This window comes from Microtus pennsylvanicus, chromosome 10 (genome assembly GCF_037038515.1).
Source record: "Microtus pennsylvanicus isolate mMicPen1 chromosome 10, mMicPen1.hap1, whole genome shotgun sequence".
NCBI classification, from domain to species: Eukaryota; Metazoa; Chordata; class Mammalia; order Rodentia; family Cricetidae; genus Microtus; species Microtus pennsylvanicus.
Window position 1 is genome coordinate 100,077,785 of NC_134588.1, and position 24,651 is coordinate 100,102,435.

Here is a 24,651-nt window from a genome sequence, read left to right on the forward strand (position 1 = left end):
CAATCTTTTCAATTCTATTCACCATTGCCTTCTGCAATGTCTGAATCTCCTGTCCAGAATTATGTTCCAAAGCCTTCATTGAGGATTCTAAAGTATGAAGTTTGTCCGTTAGAGATAACATCTCATCTTTGGACATAATTTTTATGGCATAAACCGTGTCTTCTTGTATTGACAATCTTTCCGTCAATCTGTCATAAGCTTTAGACAAAATCCGATTGTCACATTCAGCAGTTTTGATTCTCTCAGTTAATGTTTCATTTCCTACAGAAAGGGACTGAAGCTTACGATCCAAATTAGCTGTTCCCTCTTCCATAGTAATGAATTTCTCCTTAATATCAGCCACTAATGTTTCAGCTCCTACAGAGAGGGACTGAAGCTTACGATCCAAATCAGCTGGTCCCTCTTCCATAGTAATGAATTTCTTCTTAATATCAGCCTGGAGAACATCAAACTGATTCTTGAGAAGATTGTTGTCATTTTCAATTGTTTTTAAGCGTTCAATCTCTGCCTTAAGAATCCTGGATTCATCTCTTAAAGACTTTATCATATTTCTATTATCAAACCATTTAGTGCCAATGAAAACTATGAATCCCAGAAGGATCCATAGATGTGGGGTGATAGACACCTCTTGTAAAATCTCCCACATGGTACAATTAAAAAAACTGTTAAATTCTTGAACAGTAACGTGTTCAGACATTTTATTTATAAAAGAAAAATTTTTTACCTGCAATGATCGGTTCCTGCCAGTGGTGGTCTCTGTGTTTTTGGAGCCTGTCCTAGAACTAGCTCTTGTAGACCAGGCTGGCCTTGAACTCACAGAGATCCGCCTGTCTCTGCCTCCCAAGTGCTGGGATTAAAGGCATGCACTACCACTGCCTGGCCGGCCTTGAACTCACAGAGATCCGCCTGCCTCTGCCTCCCAAGTGCTGGTATCAAAGGCGTGCGCCACTACTGCCCGGCCAAGTCACTTTGTATCAGACCAAATCTGCCGCTGTGGCAGCTTTTGTTGCAAAACCACAGGTACTTGAGCTTCTGCTAATTCAGGCAGTGGGGTTCCGGTGCAAATTTAGCCAAGGCAGGCAGAATGGGCCTGTGTGGCCGAGTGTGTCTCAGACTCGGCACTGGGGCCGGAGTCACGAACTAAAAAGCAGCACCCGGGAGGGTGCTGTGTTAGCTAGCGGGCTACCCGCTTGGGTCGGGGGCAAAATAGCCCGAAGTTGGACGCCAAAATGTAACGGCGTAAACGAATGCAGACAGATTGTAAAAATATATATACAGCTTTAATGGCGAAATAGACTTACAGAACCACTGTTCCCGCGGAGACCAGGAAAGCAGAAGAGAGGGCTGGGAGCACGCTCACCAAATTTATAGGCAAACATTAGCCCGAGGCGAACACGCTCCCTAAGGGGCGGGACTTATCCCTACACTTTTGCATGCTTCACCGCCCCCCCCCCCTTTGTTTTTTCCTACTCTCTGTGGACAGATGGTAGTATCATGACCTTTTGGTATTTAGCAAATTCTGAAGTTGTTTTAGTGGCTCCAGCTACTGTTGTGTTGACTTTCATAAGGTCTTTTTGATGAGCTTCAGAAAGGAAGTGAGCTTAAGACTTGTAGCTGTTAGCCTGCACGGAATGGAAACTGAAGTTGGGGTGTAAATAGACCCACAGCCTAAGGACAGGGAAGTGGCATCTGGAGATTGATCACAGAGGCCAACTAGCTTAGCACACATCTGGACGCTATGCTGTATTCAAGAAATGCTTGCATTGTTTGAAATATTATGCTAAACCTTCTGAGAAGCTGGCAGCAATAGCGGCAGGTTTAAATATCAACACTAATAGTTCTCAACTTTCCTCATATTAAAAATACAATGTGATTATGTTTTTCAGAGCCAGTTATTTCGTAGTTTCACTTAGAAAATTAGATGGAGACATTTATACCCATTGACCTGGCAGCTCAAAAACCAGATGCAGACAAGAAGAAACACAAGCCAAGGCAAAGGTAAAATAAAACACAGTAAAATGAGGTTTGTTCGTTTTATTTCTAGAGTAAAATTTCAACAATATACAACTCCTAGGAAGCCATGGTGGGGATCTAGCTCAGCTGACAGCTTGTCTGCTTATCGATCATGCATGGAAACCTGATCTAATGTTAATCTGACGTGATGGTACATGACCAATACTCTGGAGGCAGAAGGATCAGAACTTCAAGATTATTTTTGGCTAAATATTGAATTTAAGTACAGTCTAGGTTACATGAGACACTCAACAAACAAGCAACCTTAAAATGTCATGAGTGGGGAGGACAGTGGGGGAAATAAGAACAAGCTATAATGATACATGTGTTTGAAAATGCCATGACGTAATCCGTTATCTCATCCTCTATCCTAAAAGTTAGTTTCAAAATGTCACGTGGCTGAACAGAGAATTCTCAACAGAAGATGTTCAAATGGCCAAAAGACACTTAAGGTCATGCTCAACTTCCTTAGTGATCAGGGAAATGCAAATCAAGACAACTTTAAGATACCATGTCAGAATGGCTAAAATAAAAAACACCAATGATAGCCTGTGCTGGAGAGGTTGTGGATAAAGGGGTACACTCATCCATTGCTGGTGGGAATACAAATTTGTGCAACCACTTTGGAAAGCAGTATGGCGGTTTCTCAGGAAATTCAGGATCAACCTACCCCTGGACCCAGCAATACCACTCTTGGGAATATACCCAAGAGAGGCCTTATCATACAACAAAAATATATGCTCTACTATGTTCATAGCAGCATTGTTTGTAATAGCCAGAACCTGGAAACAACCTAGATGTCCTTCAATGGAAGAATGGATAAAGAAAGTATGGACTGTATACATATTAGAGTACTACTCAGCAATAAAAAACAATGACTTCTTGAATTTTGCATACAAATGGATGGAAATAGAAAACACTATCCTGAGTGAGGTAAGCCAGACCCAAAAAGAGGAACATGGGATGTACTCACTCATATTTGGTTTCTAGCCATAAACCAAGGACATTGAGCCTATAATTAGTGATCCTAGAGAAGCTAAATAAGGAGAACCCAAAGAAAAACATATAGTCATCCTCCTGGATATTAACCTTCATCAGGCGATGAAAGGAGACAGAGACAGAGACCCAATTTGGAGCACCGGACAGAAATCTCAAGGTCCAAAATGTCACGTGGAGATTTGTTGAGGGTTCTGGATTTCAGAAAACTTGGACTGACCCAGGTAATACCTTCTTGTGTCACTCTAACCCTGATCTTATGCTCGGGCGATCTTTCGGGCCCAGCCCACTGCTGAATAATCACATTATTGAAGATGAGCAGTGCTTGGCCATGAGGAAGGTTTCATAATACGAGTGAAATACAAAAAAATTCTCATAAGTGTGGAAGGAACAGACAACACAAACGTAAATGTTCACCAACAATCTTAGAGCTCTCACAAGAGAAGCAGAGTAATGAATCAATTTTAGAAGTTAAAAATCCTAACATTTATCGAAAAAGAAGTAGCTCTTGACAATTAAAAACTAGAGCATCAAGCCTGGCATGGTAGTGCACACCTTTAATCCCAGTATTCAGGGGGCAGAGGCAGGTGGATTTAAATAAATAAATAAAATGAAAACATAATATCAGAAATATAGTCAAAATAGGAAGTAGGAGATGAAGGGGGACGCATGGTTAACAAAATGAAATGTTCTCAATAAATCTAAATTATGTTACTAATAACAATAAATAAAAAATGACTGAGTTCTTAGTAAAAAGGTACAATCTGAAAGGAAATTAGTTCAAAGTAGTTTAAAATAATTTTGAATTGTCAAACTGGATACAGCTAAAATGTATGTTATGGAAACATCCTGAAAAGTATAAGAACCATCCCAATAGATCAAAAAGAGAAGGATGGAAAACAGGTGAGACAGAGACATTATTGTAGCATCAACAACAAAAGAAGGTATTACCTGCCAGACGAGAAGTCGCTAAAAGCAAAAGGAAAGATAAATAAGCGGTAACTTTGTGAGTAAGGCATTCACTTGACATCCAGGCACAGTGTTGTGGGCCTGTCATCCCAGTGCTGCAATAGAAGATAGAAACAACCAAATCAACACCCTCGTTTTAAAGTAGATAGAGACACACAAAGGGTTAGTTGTTGCCCCCAACAACTGCAGCATACAAGTTCTCTACCACATGCTGTGGAACAATTACAAAGTCAGCATAGAAAGTCATAATGGACATGATGTGCTAATTACATTGTATATTAGTAACCAGGTAACTAGGAAAGTCCCCCAAACAATGAGAAATAGCCACTAAAAAACCCTTCTGAGAAGAAAATCCAAAAACCGTCTTGTGAGGGGAAGGGTAGAGGTGCTAACGGTGCTCTGATGGTTCTGTAGATCTAAGACAAGGCCTGTGGGTGGGATCAGAGCCTGCAACTTGTACTGTTTTCTCATGAATTAAGACAAGACTACGAATAACACGTGAAGTCATGCATTAAAGGACTGTGAAAGGCAAAGCTTTAAAACCATTAGGAAAACACGTAAGAGTTTCATAATCACCTTGGGTAAGGTTAGATGTCCTAAGACTTCAAAACTAAACATAAAGGTCAAGATAGGTCAGTTCTATTGAAGCTAAGTACTGGGTTTCTTACATTATTTTAAAATGTGAGTCCAAGTCCACTATATAAAGTGACCAAGTATTGCCGTCCAAAGTTCATAAATAACAGACTAAAGGCTACAGGTAGGCCTTCCAACAAAGAGGCAACATTTCAAGACATTTATAACAAAATGGGGACTCAGAAAGTGCTCAGAGGGAAAGGCCATAAAAATACCTAAGAACACACCCAAAATAAGTTCCCAGAACTTGTGCTATGTGCTCTTGACTTTCACTTTCTTTTTCATGTTATTATTTTTGTTTAATATAGCAGTAGACCCATGTCTCCCAGACCTGAGAAATACATTTAAGGCTTTACAAAACCCCACATTTCCTCTGTCTTATAAGTTTGCCCACTGCATAAGTCAATTGAAGTCACTGACTTTGGATTCTCTTATAAAGTCTCCCCCCCCCCCAAAAAAAAAGTCTTCCCCAACATGTGTAATCAATAAGGATGGGCTGTTTGTTGTTGGCTTCATGAAGAAAGGCAGTAGAGGAGTATGGAATTTTTATGCCACTAACCTAATAGGTGGTATTCCTTCCTCTTCAAAAACTTATGTCGGCTTTAAACTGCCAATAATAGTGCATACTATTTATTATTTTATGCTGAAACCTGTTAGACCCATTTAGCATTAATTATTTTTATGTAAATGGTTGTTTTGCTTTTCAAATATCTAGCAAAACACCACTTAAAAGAATAGATGCGATGCTGTTATAAAACACAGTAAATATTAATCTTAAATTATAGTGTTAACCGTGTCATCGGTTAAACCAAAGAATCTGCGTTAGTTACAGCTATGGGGCTTGAGATAGCTTGCAGATATTATTATTATTATTATTATTATTATTATTTTGTCCTCTTAGATATTTAAGCCATGAAGATCAAAGGTGCAAAGATGGCACATCATCAGAGAACCAACCAGCGGAGGCCGCAGTGACTCAAACGTCCTCCATGTCCTTGAAATCAGAGGGAGTAGAGGGGAGCTACCAGGACTACTATCCAGGCATGGCATTTATATATTCTTTAACTGTAGGGCTTTCTTTCAAAATTGGAGCTTTGATGTTGAACTAATTCCGCAAGGCACAGCAAGTGGAGCTGCCTCCTGATGTGAGAGCCTTCTTGAAAGCATCCTAACTTAAGTACTGTTACAGATAATGATAAAATAACAGGCATGCCCCCGCCACCACCAAGAATGCCTGACATCACTAATCTCTTTAATTGTGATCACCACAAACTATAAGACCTTAAATACATCAGTATTTTCTTAAGTCTTCTTTGCTTTCTGGCTGTTTCATCCCTCCCGTCTTCCTCTTTCTCTCACTGACCCATAACTCCTAGTGTCCCCATTGCTCTGCATACCGCCTGTTTTAAGTCTTCAAATGTCTTTGTTCAAATTCTACCACATCCAGTGTGTCAGTTTTTAACTACCGAGTTCTCTCTGTGTAGCTCTTCCACGCCCCCCGTTGATAAGCTCAGGTCTGCCTGCAGTACCCCAGATAGCTGCCTTGTCAAGTTCCTCTTTGTTGTGTCCACTAAACCACTAAGCCCATGGAGTGCTGTGTGCATGGCCTTCTTTAAAAAACAGAACCCCAAACAGGAATATCTTGTGACCCGTGTTCCTTCCAGGAATCACCACTACAGGATCAGTATTCTTGACAGAGTGATCCAGATTTTCTGCCTCACTCCATCCCTGAACTTTACTCCACACCTGCTCTGTCCTCCTCCACTCTACAGAGAAGACTTGTCCTCGTGGCTAAATCCTCAGAAACCATTGAAAAATAGAATAACCTCTGTTTCACTTCCCCATTCTGTAGAATTTTGGTAACTTCCTTTCATTTCTCTTGATTGTGTGTGTGCATATGCACCAGTGTGTGCTTGTGGGTGTGTGTGCACATATGCACCTGTGTATGTATGTATGACTGTGTATGTGCATATGTACCTGTGTGTGTATGTATGACTGTGTGTGTGCATATGTACCAGTGTGTGCTTGTGGGTGTATGTATGCATATGCACCTGTATATGTATGCATGACTGTGTGTGTGCATATGCACCAGTGTGTGCTTGTGGGTGTGTGTGCACATATGCACCTGTGTATGTATGTATGACTGTGTATGTGCATATGTACCTGTGTGTGTATGTATGACTGTGTGTGTGCATATGTACCAATGTGTGCTTGTGGGTGTATGTATGCATATGCACCTGTGTATGTATGTATGACTGTGTGTGTGCATATGCACCAGTGTGTGCTTGTGGGTGTGTGTGCACATATGCACCTGTGTATGTATGTATGACTGTGTGTGTGCATATGTACCTGTGTGTGTATGTATGACTGTGTGTGTGCATATGCACCAGTGTGTGCTTGTGGGTGTATGTATGCATATGCACCTGTGTATGTATGTATGACTGTGTGTGTGCATATGCACCAGTGTGTGCTTGTGGGTGTGTGTGCACATATGCACCTGTGTATGTATGTATGACTGTGTGTGTGCATATGTACCTGTGTGTGTATGTATGACTGTGTGTGTGCATATGTACCAGTGTGTGCTTGTGGGTGTGTGTGCACATATGCACCTGTGTATGTATGTATGACTGTGTGTGTGCATATGTACCTGTGTGTGCTTGTGGGTGTATGTATGCATATGCACCTGTGTATGTATGCATGACTGTGTGTGTGCATATGCACCAGTGTGTGTGTGTGTGTGTGTGTGTGCATATGCACCAGTGTGTGCGTGTGCACTGCTATGTGAGGGTATGTGCACATGAGAACAGATACATGAAAAGACCAAAAGACAACATTAGCTGTCACTTCTCAGATACTATCTACCCTACTGTTTGAGACAAGGTCATTCTCACTGGCTTGGCACTGGACAAGCAGGCTTGGCTGAGTGGCCACCTAGCCTTAGGCATCCTCCTGTCTCCTCTTCCTCAAAGGATTGCAAGTATAATTACACACTATTCTTCTTTCATGGGTTCTGGAGAGTGAGCTCAGGTCTCCATGCTTCAGCTGTGTCTTAGTTAGGGTTCCTATTGCTGTGAAGAGACACCATGACCACAGAAATTCTTACAAAGGAAAGCATTCATTGTGGTGGCTTACAGTTCAGAGGTTCAGTCTATTATCATCATGGTGGGACATGGAAGCATGCAGACAGATATGGTACTGGAGAAGGAGCTTAGAGTAGAAAAGGAGCTACATCTTGATCAGGAAGTGGTCTGTAACACTGGGAGTAGCTTGAGCAGAGGATATCTCAGAGCCCACCCCCACAGTGACACACTTCCTCCAACAAGGCCACACCTACTCCAACATAGCCACACCTTTTAATGGTGTCACTCCCTTTGAGGCCATTTTCTTTCAAACCACCATATGCAGCAAGCACTTTACCAACTGAACTGTTTCTCCCCGGTGCCTTCTTCAGTTTCTTAGATGAGAGTTTTCTCTGCTTTCTATTCCATTTCCAGTGTGTCAAAGTCAGAGTCCCTTTCCTGTCTAAAATGAGACCTTGCAATGACCATTGTTGCCCTTGTCACCTAGACAGCTCCAATTAACTCTTAGGTCACTCCTCCAATTGTCACTTCTGCCTAAAGATCAGTGGGTTGGTTTCCTGAAGGGATCTGAGAGCCTAAATTCCAGGCATTCTTTGGGCAGATTGTTTGAATTTGATCTTTTTGCTATTTTCCTCAGGAAAAAGAGGACAGAAATGTGAGCTGCATAGGAATTCAAGAGTTGGAAACTGAGGACATGGCATCCAGGCTAAAGAGTTTGTGAGCCTGGAAGATAAGAACAATAGAAAGTTTTTTAGATTGTTGGTCTGGGGAGTTTTATTTTGGATGTTTTTACTTTTAAATATGTATATGGGCCTGGGTGTGGGCACGTGTATGTGAGTGTGTGCAGGAGTCCACAGAAGAGACGGAATACCCATGAGCTGGAGTTACAGACAGTTGGGAGCCATTAGATGAGGGTGCTGGGAATCAAACTTAGGCCCCTCTACTGCTGAGCCATCTCTCCAGGGTACCCTCCCACCCCGATCCTGTTTTCTAAGACCCAAGTCTCACTTTGTAACTTTGGCTAGTCTGGACCTTGCTGTTGTATATCAGGATGGCCTCAAATCAAACCCACCTGCCTCTGCCTTCCAAGTGGTAGGATTAAAGGTGTGGCCCACCATCTCCAGCTGTTAAGCAAGGAGTTAATGTGATCCTATTTACCATTTTGAAAAGACTACAGATTAAAGAACAAGAATTGACTGAGGGAGACCAGTTAGCAGACTCTAAATATTCTGAAGGTAGACTTGTCAGTCATGCTGGAGGATCAGAGAGAACAGGAGGTGTTGAAGATGGTTCTAAGGCTTCTAGCTTTTTGAATGTGATGACTAGGAGGTACCATATACTAAAATAGGAAACCTCACACAGGATCTGTGGGGTCTGGGGAAGAGGCTATGAGTTTGAATTTTGCACATATAAAGTTAAGGATACCTTTGGTTCATCCCAAAGATGTTGAGGAGACTGCTGAATGTGATCCAGGAGCTCTGAAGTATCAGGCCTGAGATGATGTACTTGGGTAATCCTAAAACTGGAAGTTTAAGCCATGGCCACAGTGAGATTCCTTAGGGACAATGTCTAGCAATTATGAGCTAGAAAAAGGTCAGATGCAAAGGATATGGGATTGGTCAGCTTGAGGATGACCAGGGTGATAAAGAAATAGGTATGTGATGTCATAGAAATCAGTGGGAAGTAATTGTATAAGAAAGAATTAGAGTTAGGAATGGTAGTGACCCCTGTAATTGTGGCACTCGGGAGGCAGAGGCAGTATGGCTGCCGCAAGTTTAAGGCCAACCAGATCTATTTGGCGAGTCCTAGTGCAGCCAGTGGTACAAAATGTGAGCCTCTCTCGGGTCATTTTCTAGAAAAAAAAAATGAATAAAGCATGGATCGTCATTCACACACTAGTAAAACCAGGACAGGAAAATGTCCATTGAGCGAAATGACCTCAAAAGTGTGGTCACTTGAGTGCCATTTTGGTGGGATTTCCAAGAGTGCAGGAGACGAAGACTGGGTGATAGGTGAAGAAATAAGGCAGTGGCCATTTGCAGGTCTCGAGAAATTTGTCTTTGAAGAGACGGCGTTAGTGATGACTGGGGTGTGGTCCGAGAATGGATGCAGTGTGGAGGTCCATGCAGAAGAAGATAGCAGGAGTGCAGATGTTAAGGAAGAAGTGTGAATAAAAGATGGAAAGGACTCTCTTGGGTGGCAGGAAAGCCAGATGCCTCCTTTACTAAATCGGAGGGAACCATGGGCAGGTGCCAGTGCTTTGTTTGCGTGTTAGCAGTGAAGTAAAGAGATTTCTATCCAAAACCCAGCACTCTCGTTAGCCAAGAAGCAAAGGTAGAATGGAAAAATGGAGGCTGGAAGATGGAGTCTGTTTCCAAGTTTGAGGAGCATGGAGAAAAATTAGCTGGCAAGAGGAAGAACAAGTTGACGAAGCAGCAATAGAATCCATGGCTTGTGTTCAGGGCCCGTGTATGTATGGTTCATTACAATGAGTCTCTGCCGTTGCCAAACCCGCTTTGCCAAGAAGCTTTACCTAACAGCACTGAGATGTGGAGATGTGACGAGACAGTTTACGACATTGGCAAGGGTACGTGTAGGGACATTAGCTGACGTGGCTGAAGAGAAAGGTGGAAAACTGAGGGTGATGGACTGTAAGGGTGTGGACAAAGGAGTGGACATACTGGTGAGGGGACGGGTAGCCATGTTGGGGACGGTGTAGAGCAAGCTGAAAGAACAGAGAGCAGATGATGACACACAGTGTAATGCACAATAGTCACACATGGAGCAACTACATACTGTTGAATTGTAGTTCTTGTAGGTAATCTGTAAAATAAACACACAAACACCATTCCTTTTGTGTTGTAGATGTGACCTATAGTTGCTTAAATGCTGTTGTATGGAGGCCACTAATTTGTTCCTGGCCACTTAACCCCGAAATAATCACACAGAAACTTTATTATTTAAATCACTGCTGGGCTCATTAGTTCTAGCTTCTTATTGGCTAACTCTTACATCTTAATTTAAGCCATTTCTATTAATCTGTGTATTGCCATGAGTCTGTGGCTTACCGACTAAAATTCCCATCATCTGTCTCCAGCGGCTCCATGGTTTCTCCCTCACTCTGCCTTCCTCCTCCCATGCTATAGGCCAAGTCAGTTTTCTTTATTAATTAACCAATAAAAGCAACACATAGACAAAAGGACCTCTCACACCAAAATGTTAGTGGTTGAGTTGTAGAAATTTGGGGAGATTTGGGATGTAACAGAAGGACATAGCATCAAACAGGTCTCGGCTTAGGAACACTGAAATGGAGAAGGTGGCCTTCTGTGGAGCCAAAGCTACAAATTAGCTGAGTGACCAAGCTATTGGAGTCAGTGAAACATTGGAGTGTATGATGTAGCAAAATCCAGGAACTTCAAAGGAGTAGGATTTTATTGGTTGAGTTGTAGAAATTTGGGGAGATCTGGGATGTAACAGAAGGACATAGCATCAAACAGGTCTCGGCTTAGTAACACTGAAATGGAGAAGGTGGCCTTCTGTGGAGCCAAAGCTACAAATTAGCTGAGTGACCAAGCAATTGGAGTCAGTGAAACATTGGAGTGTATGATGTAGCAAAATCCAGGAACTTCAAAGGAGTAGGATTTTATTTTTATTCTTAAAGGATACAAATTGTTTTGGAAGTGGTGAGTGGGGAGTGATAAGGAAAACAAACCCACTTTCCAATCTGGGCGATATGGAGCATGAGATTATAAGCAGCTGCCGTGTGAGAGAGCGTCCTTAGGGAGTAGCTGCAGCGTACAACTCTGTCTCCTCTAACCATCCCCGAAAACCAGCCTTCCCTTGTCCATCAGTCAAGCGAAGTGTCTGCTGTCTCGTGGTTCCTCCTCCTTAGCTCCTCATCCTCCTCCAAAATTCAAAACCTCACCACCTCTCAACATTTGATTACTTGGAAAGGGTGAACCTCTGAGTCTCCTCCGAGCAGACAAGTCCCCCGAAGTGGGCCTAAGGGCTGCATGGCACAGGAGGACACGGACTGATCTCATCTGCACTCTTCTGTTTTGCTTGTAGTTACGGTATTTTGTCCCGGACTATATTGTAGCTCAGAGCTTTTGCTGCATATGTTTTTGTTAAATGTGAGAGAACAGATGAAATTGCTTCTGAAGAGCCCTATTGTCAGTAATTTTCCCAGTCTTCTACATGTAACCCACCAGTTAAGGAAATCATAGAAATATGAGCAATGCCCTTTTTACTCTTCTGCATTCATATTTAAATATATTCTGTGCTCAGTCCCAAGTGAAAGTTAATTAAAAGATTTATTTCCCGTGAGCATCCGTTCCTACTCCAAAGATGTGCTCTATTAATAAAATGATCAAACAGAGCAACCAACATTCACCTTAGCCAAGGCTTTAGTGATGCTATCCAACTTAGAAGTGTCTGTGCTTCTCACTGTGACGATAGGTGGAGTGTGGAAGACGGAAAGGATGAGGTCGTCAGGAAAGTCACCACTGTCATTAACCTCTTTCCCAGGAGGCCTAATGGCAGCCTGGTTAATTAGGGCCCCCTCTAGGCGAGGCCAGTGGCTATTTATAGCCCTCCCCTGCTTTACCTCCTTGTTTCAAAGGTCCAGAAGAAAAGGTAGGCATGCAACTTACAAAGGAAAACGCAGAATAGTGACCCACATTCCTGTGAACCCAGGTCCCTTGGCTCAGCATGTGCTCCTCATACTGTGCGGTCTGTGAAGTTACTATGGTATTATTAGAGTTCACAGTAAATACTTGGTTCATAATGGTTTTCCTCGCAGATTACCTTAAAGAAAGGTTTGATCAACAACATGCAGTGGCTTCAGAATTAATTGTCCCCAAGAAAAGGAAATCAAAAGTCAAAAAGGAACAAACTTGTACTAAGACAAAAGTGGAGAAAGCCCGGCTTGGATCATATGACAGGACAGGTATGCTGCAGACTTGCGCCGGTTTGAAGGAAGCCACACACGCTGGCAAGCTTTCTCGTGGTTTCTGTCCTTATGTTGGACACTGACTTTATGGAAGAGAAAATGTCTGGCTGAGTCTTGCATGTTTGGTACCTTTAAAAACTGTCAATTTTTAAATTATTTTTGAAATTTACAATAGCATTAAAATTGACAATGTAGTCAATGATTATGTTCTTACTGAAGATATTCTCAGATTTTAGTTTTGGCAATCCATGCAAGACAAGTTATAGCTTTGTTTTATGTTTCTAGTGAAACTTGTATGTTGTGTATGTGTGGGTGGGGGCTTGCGGGTGTTGATGCAGGGCCGTGCACAGGCTAGGCAAGTGCTCTCCTGCCTCTCTGTGTTGTCAGCCTTTAGTTTTCTTAAACAAAGACTCACTATGTAGTTCAGCCTGGCTTTGAAATCAAGATCCTCCTGCCTCAAACTCTGGGATTACAGGTCTGCACTGATTAGATCTGAGATTTATATCTTTGTCTGATACAAAGATTGAGTGCCCAAATAGTTGAAACGTTTCCCCCCATGAATGTTTCGATACTTTCTTTATATTTGAAATCACTATTTTAATATCATAAATTGTATAAAGGAAACTTTCCTGTTTCTTACTGGAACACCACGACCCAGAGGTGGGTTTATCATCAGAACCCCTATTCACATGGGAACATCCAGGGTTCTCAGTATCTCAGCAGAAAAGCCGCATCAGTATTCAGCATCCACTGATCGACTGTCTTCTGGGTGGTTAGTGCATTGTGTCAGAGTTTATCTCGCTAGCAGATTTATTCTAGTCTCTTTTCCTGGCTTTGAGGAAACATTGAAGAGTTTTCATCTCAATTCTCGTGCTGTTTTATAAAATAGCACAAGTTCCATGTGATTCTTTTTTTTTCTGTTTATTTTTTTAATTTATTTATTTATTAAAGATTTCTGTCTCTTCCCCGCCACCGCCTCCCATTTCCCTCCCCCTCCCCCAATTAAGTCCCCCCTCTCAGCCCGAAAAGCAATCAGGGTTCCCTGTCCTGTGAGAAGTCCAAGGAACCCCCACCTCCATCCAGGTCTAGTAAGTTGAGCATCCAAATTGCCTAGGCTCCCACAAAGCCAGTGCGTGCAGTAGGATCAGAAACCCATCGCCATTGTTCTTGAGTTCTCAGTAGTCCTCATTGTCCGCTATGTTCAGAGAGTCCGGTTTTATCCCAGGCTTTTCCAGACCCAGGCCAGCTGGTCTTGGTGAGTTCCCAGTAGAACATCCCCATTGTCTCAGTGTGTGGGTGCACCCCTCCTGGTCCTGAGTTCCTTGCTCATGCTCTCTCTCCTTCTGCTCCTGATTTGGACCTTGAGATTTCAGTCCTGTGCTCCAATGTGGGTCTCTGTCTCTGTCTCCTTTCATCGCTTGCTGAAGGTTAATATTCAGGAGGATGCCTATATGTTTTTCTTTGGGTTCTCCTTATTTAGCTTCTCTAGGATCACTAATTATAGGCTCAATGTCCTTGGTTTATGGCTAGAAACCAAATATGAGTGAGTACATCCCATGTTCCTCTTTTTGGGTCTGGCTTATCTCACTCAGGATAGTGTTTTCTATTTCCATCCATTTGCATGCAAAATTCAAGAAGTCCTTGTTTTTTATTGCTGAGTAGTGCTCTAATATGTATATATTCCATACTTTCTTTATCCATTCTTCCATTGAAGGGCATCTAGGTTGTTTCCAGGTTCTGGCTATTACAAACAATGCTGCTATGAACATCGTAGAGCATATACTTTTGTTGTATGATAAGGCCTCTCTTGGGTATATTCCCAAGAGTGGTATTGCTGGGTCCAGGGGTAAGTTGATCCCGAATTTCCTGAGAAACCGCCATACTGCTTTCCAAAGTGGTTGCACAAGTTTGCATTCCCACCAGCAATGGATGAGTGTATCCCTTTCTCCACAACCTCTCCAACAAAGGCTATCATTGGTGTTTTTTATTTTAGCCATTCTGACAGGTGTAAGATGGTATCTTAAAGTTGTCTTGATTTGCATTTCCCTGATCGCTAAGGAAGTTGAGCATGACCTTAAGTGTCTTTTGGCCATTTGAAGTTCTTCTGTTGAGAATTCTCTGTTCAGCTCAATGCCCCATTTTATAATTGGGTTGATTAGCCTTTTACGGTCTAGTTTCTTGAGATCTTTATATATTTTGGAGATCAGACCTTTGTCAGTTGCGGGGTTGGTGAAGATCTTCTCCCAGTTAGTGGGTTGCCTTTGTGTCTTAGTGACAGTGTCCTTTGCTTTACAGAAGCTTCTCAGTCTCAGGAGGTCCCATTTATTCAATGAGGTCCTTAATGTCTGTGCTGCTGGGGTTATACGTAAGAAGTGGTCTCCTGTGCCCATGTGTTGTAGAGTACTTCCCACTTTCTCTTCTATCAGGTTCAGTGTGTTCGGACTGATATTGAGGTCTTTAATCCATTTGGACTTGAGTTTTGTGCATGGTGATAGATATGGATCTATTTTCATTCTTCTACAGGTTGACATCCAGTTTTGGCAGCACAATTTGTTGAAGATGCTTTCTTTCTTCCATTGTATACTTTTAGCTCCTTTATCGAAAATAAGGTGTTCATAGGTTTGTGGGTTAATGTCAGGGTCTTCTATTCAAATCCATTGGTCGACTTCTCTGTTTTTATGCCAATACCAAGCTGTTTTCAATACTGTAGCTCTGTAGTAGAGTTTGAAGTCAGGGATGGTAATGCCTCCAGACGCTCCTTTGTTGTATAAGATTGTTTTGGCTATCCTGGGTTTTTTGTTTTTCCATATAAAGTTGATTATTGTCTTCTCCAGATCTGTGAAGAATTTTGATGGGATTTTGATGGGGATCGCATTGAATCTATAGATTGTTTTTGGTAGAATTGCCATTTTTACTATGTTGATCCTCCCAATCCAGGAGCAAGGGAGATCCTTCCATTTTCTGGTGTCCTCTTCAATTTCTTCCTTCAAAGACTTAAAGTTCTTGTCAAATAGATCTTTCACTTCCTCGGTCAGAGTTATCACAAGATATTTTATGCTATTTGTGGCTATCGTGAAAGGTGATGCTTCTGTGATTTCCCTCTCTGCTTCCTTATGTATAGTGTATAGGAAGGCAACTAATTTTTTGGAGTTGATCTTATATCCTGCCACATTACCAAAGGTGTTTATCAGCTGTAGGAGTTCTTTGGTAGAGTTTTTGGGGTCGCTTATGTATACTATCATATCATCTGCAAATAACGAAAGCTTAACTTCTTCCTTTCCAATACGAATCCTCATGATCCCCTTATGTTGTCTTATTGCTATTGCTAGAACTTCAAGCCCTATATTGAAGATGTATAGAGCCTTGTTCTAGTATTTCCTGTGGTTTATAATCTCTGATCATGTAGTTAAACCCTTTGTGACACCTGCCTTTCTTGCTTGACACTATTCATAGTTTACTTATGATCTTCTTATCTACAAATACAATTCAGTGTTGGAAAGCTTTTCAAGCAAAGTAAGAGCTAAGTAAGTTCGGACACTATATACCTTATTCCTAAAGACCTCTCCCATAGACCACTAGGAGAGTCTCATGTTTCTATGTAGTTATTTCCACCTTCCTTGTTACGTGTTTGTGGTACATGTATGTTTGTGCTCATGTTGGGGTGCACAAGTGTGCAAACAGGTGCATGTGCACATGTATGTGCAAGGTGTGGTATCCTTCTGAGCCTCTGTTAAAGCGTAGTTTAATGCTACAGATTCTTCTTTAGTTGCGCAGTGTTCACTTCTCTGACTTACCATTTCACTTTGCTACTTATAGAGATATTTGTAGTAGTCTACATTATTACTAAATGTGATATTTGTAGTAGTCTACATTATTACTAAATGAGATATTTGTAGTAGTCTACATTATTACTAAATGAGATATTTGTAGTAGTCTACATTATTACTAAATGAGATATTTGTAGTAGTCTGCATTATTACTAAATGAGATATTTGTAGTAGTCTACATTATCACTAAATGAGATATTTGTAGTAGTATACATTATTACTAAATGATACCTATACTTGCACTTCCATTGAACTTTAAAAACCTTTTCCCACCAGAACCAGAAGAGCTTGATGCCATAAAACATATTATTAGGCTAAGAGAAAAGCTCCAATGGAAAACTCCAGTATTTCCACATAGTTTGGAATACCGTCCTAAGATTGCCCTTCAGAAGTTCAGTCTAAAGGTGAGATCCTATCCCATGCAATTTCAACTATTAGAAATTAAATTTTGAATCTATCTTGACCTTTATTAACTCATTGTAGATATCACATCAAAGCTAATTAATAATGCATTACAATAATTGTTAGCAAATATAAAAGCATCTCAGCATAATTTATTTCCCCTACTTAAATAGAGATAAGCATGACAGTTTTGTCTACAGTACATCTCTTGTCTGTTCCCCATCTCTTCCTCTTCTAAGTGAGTTCACAGGAAGTGCCCCATCTGCCTCAAACTCTGTGTATGTCACTCTGTGAGTTTACAAAAAGAAGTAAGAGGAACTTATCTAAGAAACTTAGCAGAAATTCATGTTCTCACCTTCACACTTGACCAACAGAATAAGAAACTGTGAATGCGGGGCTAATTGCCTGTTTTCTCAGTAAACCGCTACATAGTTAAGAATCACTGCTCCAAATCCTGGGGTCATATAAGAAGTATTTTAGTCTCCGTAGGTCATATGACCTCTGTTGCAAGGAAGCACTCATCCTGCCCCTGTGCACAGACTGTTGGTGCACAGAACACAACAAATGACTGTTTGTCCATAAAACTTTATTTATAAAAACAGATACCTGGCCCAGGCCAGGGTTTGCCAATTCCTGCTCTAGATGGTTACTCTGAGGACTAAAAATCATCGTTCGTAGTCAGCATAAGGTGACTGAAAGTTCACTCATAAATCGACTTTGTGCACTTTTGAATCTCGGTCACCCACTAGCTCATCTTGAGCAAGTTTCTACCCTCTCTGAATGACTCTAGAGAGCTGTGAAGGTCAAATGGAAGAGGAACACGCTATAGCATCAGGTAGATTGTGGTCCCAGTGTTTAAAAGTGCAAAACAAAACCCTAGCTGTGCATGAGTGCTTTGGATCTTTCAGTGAATTGTGCTTGATTTGTATAAAAAAAAGACTTGATAACTCTATTTACACTAAGTTTCTAATAACCTTAGAATATAGAGTTAGAACAAAAATGGCATAATTGGCCAAAAAGCTACAATGAAGCTTGTGGCTCTGCCAGTCACTCAAGTTAGCTCATTTCCTCTGATTTGGGGATTTAAGTGTTTTTTTTTTTAAAAAAAAAGGTTTATTAGTACAAGTTATAATTGGAGCCCAAACAAGAAAGCAAACAGCTACCAATGGAAACACTATAAAACTGAATCCAAAGTCTAAAACCACAGTAACTGGAACAGCTTAATCACTTGATTCAGTAGCTTTTGAGACCATCACCAATGATGAAATTATTCTTTTAATAAAACTACTCTGAAATTTTTTGTATGACTTAAATTTTTTTATTGATAAAAGTGCACATTTCAAAACTAAAGGAAAACAGCTTTATAATTTATACTTTACATTTTCTCAGTGGACGCTCAATACTTTCTCAGCTTCTCAATACTTCCAAATCAATGAAACAGGAACTTGGGCACTTACGGTAGGAGCACCAAGTGTGAATTAAAGGCGCACGTGGCTTTCAGCTCCTCTTTTGTTACTTCATGAGTTTATGAGCTTTTTGCATGTGCTCAGTTATGTTTAAAAGCATCGAGCCTCGGTCTCTTTAAAGTTGTCAGAGGCATCGTTGCTCAGATAGTTATGTTTTGCACTCACCGCTTGCTGTGTGCTACCCACTACCAGTGCTCGCCATAGCCGGTAGAGTACTGACCCCATCCTGACTGGTGCAGATGAGAAGCTAGCTGTATCCAGAATGGAATGTGGCACATTTGTTCAGGGTCATCATCGAGTTCATAGCAAGTGTGTGGATAATATCTCCAAATATCTTATCACTGTACCATGTTTAAGGAGGATGGTTTATGAGATTGGTCTTATTGAACTTGAATTAGGCATGGTTTGAGGCTAATTTTTTTCACTAGTACTATCCTATTTTGGTTCTGTCTTCACATTCTTCCCACTGGGCCTGTTTAGTCATTTAATTATTACTTTAGTCAAAGTAAGTGTCTTCTTCTTGTGAGGAACCTTTGAGAGATGATGGTGAATTTGTATACTGCCTTCCTATGGAAAACACGAGAGGCGTCTTCAATGAGTATGACCTTCAAGTAGTCTCTGCCCACAGAGCTAAAAATTGCAAAGTATTTTGGGTGGTCACCGCTTCATTTGTCTCAAAGGTAATGTAAAATACATATGCTCAGCTTTATGAATTACCCCAGAAAATCATACCCAGTTCAGTCAAGTACACTTGCTATCCCAGCAGTGGGGGGGGGGGGAGCAGAAGAAGCAGGGCGTTGTAACCTGCGGCACATATAATGAGACCCTGCCAAAATAATAATAATAATAAGAGAGGAGAGTAAAAGCAACCAACTTAGGACTTATTTTTAATGTGGCATTTTTACTTATTTATGATTACAATATAATTATATCTTTTCCCCCTTCCACCTCTCTGTCCGATCCTTCCCATATTCCATCCCTTCAACCCTCCCATGTTTTCCCTTACTTCCCTCTCAAACTCATGACCTTGTTTTCCATAGTATCCTTTAACTCTCCCTCCCTCAGTGCTCGTTAGGTGCCTAGAGGTCTTTTTCTAGGGTGAGGCCTGATGAGTATTCCCCCATCCCATTGGTGACGTCCTTGTTCAGGTCCTGTTTAGGCAGCCCTATTTTTGCAGTATCATGGCTGTAGCTTCCCTGTCATCCATAGGACCCATACTCTCTGAGCAGACTTTCTGGTCTTCTGGCTCTACAGTGAGCCTTAGGTTTGGTGCAGGAGTTGTGCTGTAGATGCATCCATTGGCATGGGGCACCCCCAGTCGCTTGGTCCCTGCATTCTGACCGGCTGTGGTTTTCTGCAGTGTTCTCTATCTGCTGCAGAGAGACGCTTCCTGGAGGTGGGGGGAGAGCTACACCTGCCTATGGGTACAGGATAAATATTTAGAATGCAGCGGGGAAATGTGTGATCCAATCAAGTGGCTACCATAGCCCCTGTTCTAAGATCCATGGCCTCACTAGTCATAGGTATTTGGCTAGGTTTCCAGTACAGGTGTGTTTTCTCTCCTGTTAAATAGGCCCTAAGTCTAACTAGAGAGCTGTTGGTTGTCACCATCATATGAGTGACACTACTTCACCTTGAGGGATATCATACCAAGGGTGCATTGTTGGGGTTCATAGGTGCCCCAGCCCAGTAGGACTATTGATTGCTTTCTCCTTTAACAGCGTGCAGAGCACCTTCTGGCACTGTGGAAGCTAGTCCTCAGGGAGGAGACTTTCAGGTCAGATGCAGCTCAAATCCTGAATCTTGGATTCAGCAATAGGGACATATCTCCAACCTTTGGGAGGAGACCAAGGCAACCATGAGAGCCTATATTTTTTGAGAGTCTCTTGGTCTCCTCTGACCAACAATTCAAAAGGAGGTTTCTCCTGCCTAATGCTGCTTTAAAAAAAAAAAGATGGTCTATGTCTCCTGAAGGGCATGAAATTCATTTATATATGCATGTATATACACATGGTTATATTCATTTATCTAATTTTAGGCACATATGAAAAATATGATTTATCTCTTTGTGGTTTAGAGAAATTCAGTCAAAAAGTTAATGTTTAAGAAACAGCTTGGAAGAAAATTATTTAATAATAAAAGTTTTCTTCCTTTTGGTACAAATTTAAGGATTCAGCTGGCAGGAGTTTTTCACCTCTTAAATGTTTTATTAATATTTTACATAGCTTTTTAAAAGTGAAAACTAGAAAACAGGCATTTGTTGGCGTAATAGGAATAATACCTATTTCGAGTGTGTGTGTGTGTGTGTGTGTGTGTGTGTGTGTGTGTGTGTGTGTGTGTGTGTGTGTGTGAAGCTTGGGTGCCCTTCAGGAGCCATCCACCTTGTGTTTTTCGATAGGGGATACAGTCTCCCACTGGCCTGGTGCTCACCAAGTAAGTAGCCTGGCTGACCAGCAAGCCCCAGGGAGCCACCTCTCTCCAGCTCCCCAGGGCCGGATCACAGGAGCACACCACCACATCAAATTATTTTACGTGGGTTCTGGTGTGGAACTCAGGTCTTCATGCTTGTGTGACAAGCACTTTGCCAGTGGAGAAATCTCTTTGGCTCAATGGAGAAATCATTTATTGACATATTTGTTAGAAACTTCAGGACAAGATATAGAAATCTTTTCAATATATACTTAGCATCATGATGCCAAAAGTTATGATTAACAAAGTTTGATCATTGGTTTAATAACCAGCTGTTTTCTTCTGCTCTCCCAATGATCCAACTGAAATCAACTCAACAGTATGCTCGAGCAGGACCACAAGCCTAGGACTTCCCTATGCAAGGCAGGCATCTTCAGCCATGCCAGAACAATTTCTGCATCCTCAGCCATGCCAGAACAATTGATACAAAATATGAAAATTGTGAGACAGAAAGCTTATCAAGTTATTAGTAAAAATATCTCTGGATAGAGAAGAAGTTTTCCCTGTTCATTCTGTAGGAACACAAGAGAGCAAGCAGGAACAAGTGTCCAGTGTAGCGGCAGTGTGCACATGGAAGCCAGATTCGGGGACAGATGAAGTGGATGAAGACTGGGGGTAGAAGGTGAATACAGTTTTGGTGTCTTGAAAATAGAAGTGATGCCACAGTTCATGCTTTGTGATTCTAGATCACTAAAACAGGCACCGGCATGGAAGACGTGGAACTCCTCTCTACCCTGGACTGGCTTTCAGAAAGACATTACTTCTATCTACTGCAGCAATTTAAGATATTTTACAACTTCCGGTAAGATGGATGCAAAGGAAACAAACGCTTGGTAGTTTGATTGTGTTGTTAGAGCTGTTGCCCATGGCATCTGCTCCTACTAGAATGCTGCCGCTCATGGGATGTGGAGCAGGATGGGGTGTTCCGCACGTGTGTTTTAGACTAAGGAACTTCAACCATTTAAGGACAATTTTTTTCAGTCTTTTTCTGGATAAATGTTACAAAAACTGATGCTTTATTGTCAACCATAATTGAATAGTCTCTATTGGGTTTACTTTTTCTTCATGCCTTTTGTATTGATGAATACCTATTGAGCATCTGAGAAAAGCAAAGAGTTATTCTAGATGCTGGAAAACTGTATTGAACAAATAAATTAGCCTCTAAAATTCTGATTTAAGGTGTATGAGGAACAGTAAACATGAATGTGTAAGATGCAGGGGATTGAAAATATTACACAGGAAAACAGAGAAGAGTGGAGGCCCTGGTTGGGGCAGGTTACTGAATCAAATTCTGTCTTGAAAGTTTTGCCAAGCGGTAAGATGCTTCACACTCATCTCAATAGGATGGACACTGTTGCTCTTTTTATTATTCTATTACATTTGTTTGTTTGTTTTTTTGCCCTTCCTCCTCTCTTCCCAGTCCCTCCACCTTCTTTCCCCCATCTACTCCTCCTCCATTTCATATTCAGAAAAGAGCAGGCCTCACATGGTAATCAGCAAAACATGGTGTGTCAAGTTGCAGTAAGACTAAGGACCCCCCCTCCCGAATTAAGGCTGTGCAAAGCAACTCAGTATGAGGAATATGGTCCCACAAGGCAACAAAAGAGTCAGAGACAGCCCCTGCTCCCACTGTTAGGAGTCCCACAAGAAGACCAAGCTGCACAACTGTCACATATATGCAGAGGGCCTGGGTCAGTCCCATGTAGGCCCCCTGGTTGTGAGTTCAGTCTCTGTGAGCCCCTCTGAGCCCAGGTTAGTTGATTCTGTGAGGGTTTTTTTTTTTTTTTGTGGAGCCCTTGACTCCTCTGGCTCCTAAAACTATGCTATAATCCACAGACCCAGAGAGACTAGGAATAAGGAAGATACAGGGGGAGGGGGGGATGTGCACAGATCTCCCTGGGAAGGGGAAGTAGAAGATGTTCTGTGAGTGAACTGAGAGCAGGTGGGGATGGGAACAGGAATGATCAGGTCAGAAGGGAGGGACATGGAGGGGAGAGTACTTAAAGAGACTACTGGAAATGGGGGCATTTCAGGGTCAGGTAAAAACCTGGCACAAGGGAATCCCCCAGGAATCTACAAGATGACCCCAGCTAAGGTTCCTAACAATAGTGGATACATAGCCTGAACTTGATCATCTTCTGTAACCAGACTGGTACCTAACCCATTGTCATCAGAGAGGCTCCATCCAGCAACTGATGGAAGCAGATGGCAGAGCCACAGCCAAACATTAGGCAGAGTTTGGGGAATCCTGAAGAAGACGGGGGAAAGGATTGTGGGAGCCAGGGGGTCAAGGACTACACTGTTGCTCTTTTAATGTTTGTACAACATCCAGTTTATAATTTTCTTTATCTTTAATATTTGCTTTTTCTTGTTGTCTGCTGTTATTTGTAAAAGACAAAGAACATATACAAAATTTATATTACAAATACATATATTTTTGCACAGACATAGAAATATGTAACATATTAAATGTATAAGTTAAACATATTTAAATATACGCTTCAACTGTAACACCTCTCATTACTAGGCATATCCTCTTACACAGAGCTCTGCTCCAATCCAAGTCGAATAACACTTTAACTTGTTAAATTTTATGTGATAGCTTCACTAAGGATCTGAGGGACTTTAGACAGGTGTACAAGGCTTCATCACAGAGATGGTGTAGCTTATTGAGCAACATTTGCTACTTCCTCTTTAATTGATATGAACGTGGAAAAGATGAGAACAGAGGGATCAGGGACTCTGCAAAAAACCCACACAGGAAAAGATATGTGTGTGTCTGCTCCATAGAACTTACATATGGTGGGGCAAGCAGAGGTAATAGCTAAGTAAAAGGAAGCAGGATAATTTCAAACAGAAGTCTCTTACAACAAGACTGATTTGGGGTCACTCTCTGCTGAGGGAGGGCTGCCAACGTGGCACTGAGCAGGTCCCACCAAGGCCTAAAATGGAGAAGTTGAGGAGACTTGCAGAAAGGTATTAGATCTGTTTCCCATATAGAAATTATGGACAGTGAGCAGTCACCAGGTAGACTTCTCAGGTTGTCCTTGTGTAGGTCCTCTGAGATTTTTAAGTTATACACACATCTGTTTTTCATAACTATTTTTTATTTTAGTTAGCATTATACAAGGTTTTTATACAAATTATCATTGAAATTTTAATTTTGACTTTTTATGTTTATTTTACATATTTTAGTTAAAATATAATTATATGCCTTTTCTCTCTGCATCACCTCCCAAGTCCATTCCCTATGACCCCTTCATATCCTCCTCAAATGAACTCTCCTCTTCCCTGGTTCTTAATGTTACATTTTACTGTACAAGTGTCCAAATATAGCCTCAGAGAGCACTCTGTTTGTGTATAAGTGGTTCAGAGATGACCACTTTTAATCAGAGAACCAATTAGGGGGCTTGTCCTTGGGAGAGGCTAATCCTCCATCTCTCTGCAGTCCTCGGGTGCTAGGTAGTTCCTTGTCCAGGAGAGTGACCTTGGGAGAATTCTTTTACATCACCATGTTTATCAATGTTTGCATTATTCAGATCTTGCTTATTCAGCCATTTTGATGGGAAACTGTTTCACAGCCAACTTGTTGTGAGGAACGGCAGGCTACGTTCCTGGCACCCGGCCACCCGCACGGCTAGCATTATACCCGAAATAATTACACAGAAATTGTATTCTTTTAAACACTGCTTGGCCCATTAGTTCCAGCCTCTTATTGGCTAGCTCTTACATATTGATCTAACCCATTTCTAATATTCTGTGTAGTACCACAAGCTGGCTTACCAGGAAAGATCATAACCTGTGTCTGTCTGGAGTGGAAGAATCATGGTGACTGCCTGACTCGG

At 41.5% G+C, this 24,651-nt stretch overlaps 1 protein-coding gene across 1 annotated transcript in view; it reads left to right on the forward strand.

Annotated features, from left to right (window-relative positions):
- The first annotated feature begins 10,179 nt into the window (after positions 1 to 10,179).
- The window catches only part of Dnah14 (dynein axonemal heavy chain 14), a 243,864-nt gene continuing 229,392 nt past the window's right edge, over positions 10,180 to 24,651 (forward strand). Inside the window, exons 1-6 of the mRNA XM_075987370.1 lie at positions 10,180 to 10,374; positions 11,791 to 11,863; positions 12,493 to 12,639; positions 16,746 to 16,873; positions 18,865 to 19,017; positions 21,493 to 21,608. Coding sequence (XP_075843485.1) covers positions 10,180 to 10,374; positions 11,791 to 11,863; positions 12,493 to 12,639; positions 16,746 to 16,873; positions 18,865 to 19,017; positions 21,493 to 21,608 — 812 coding nt within the window. The remainder of the gene's footprint in view (positions 10,375 to 11,790; positions 11,864 to 12,492; positions 12,640 to 16,745; positions 16,874 to 18,864; positions 19,018 to 21,492; positions 21,609 to 24,651) is intronic.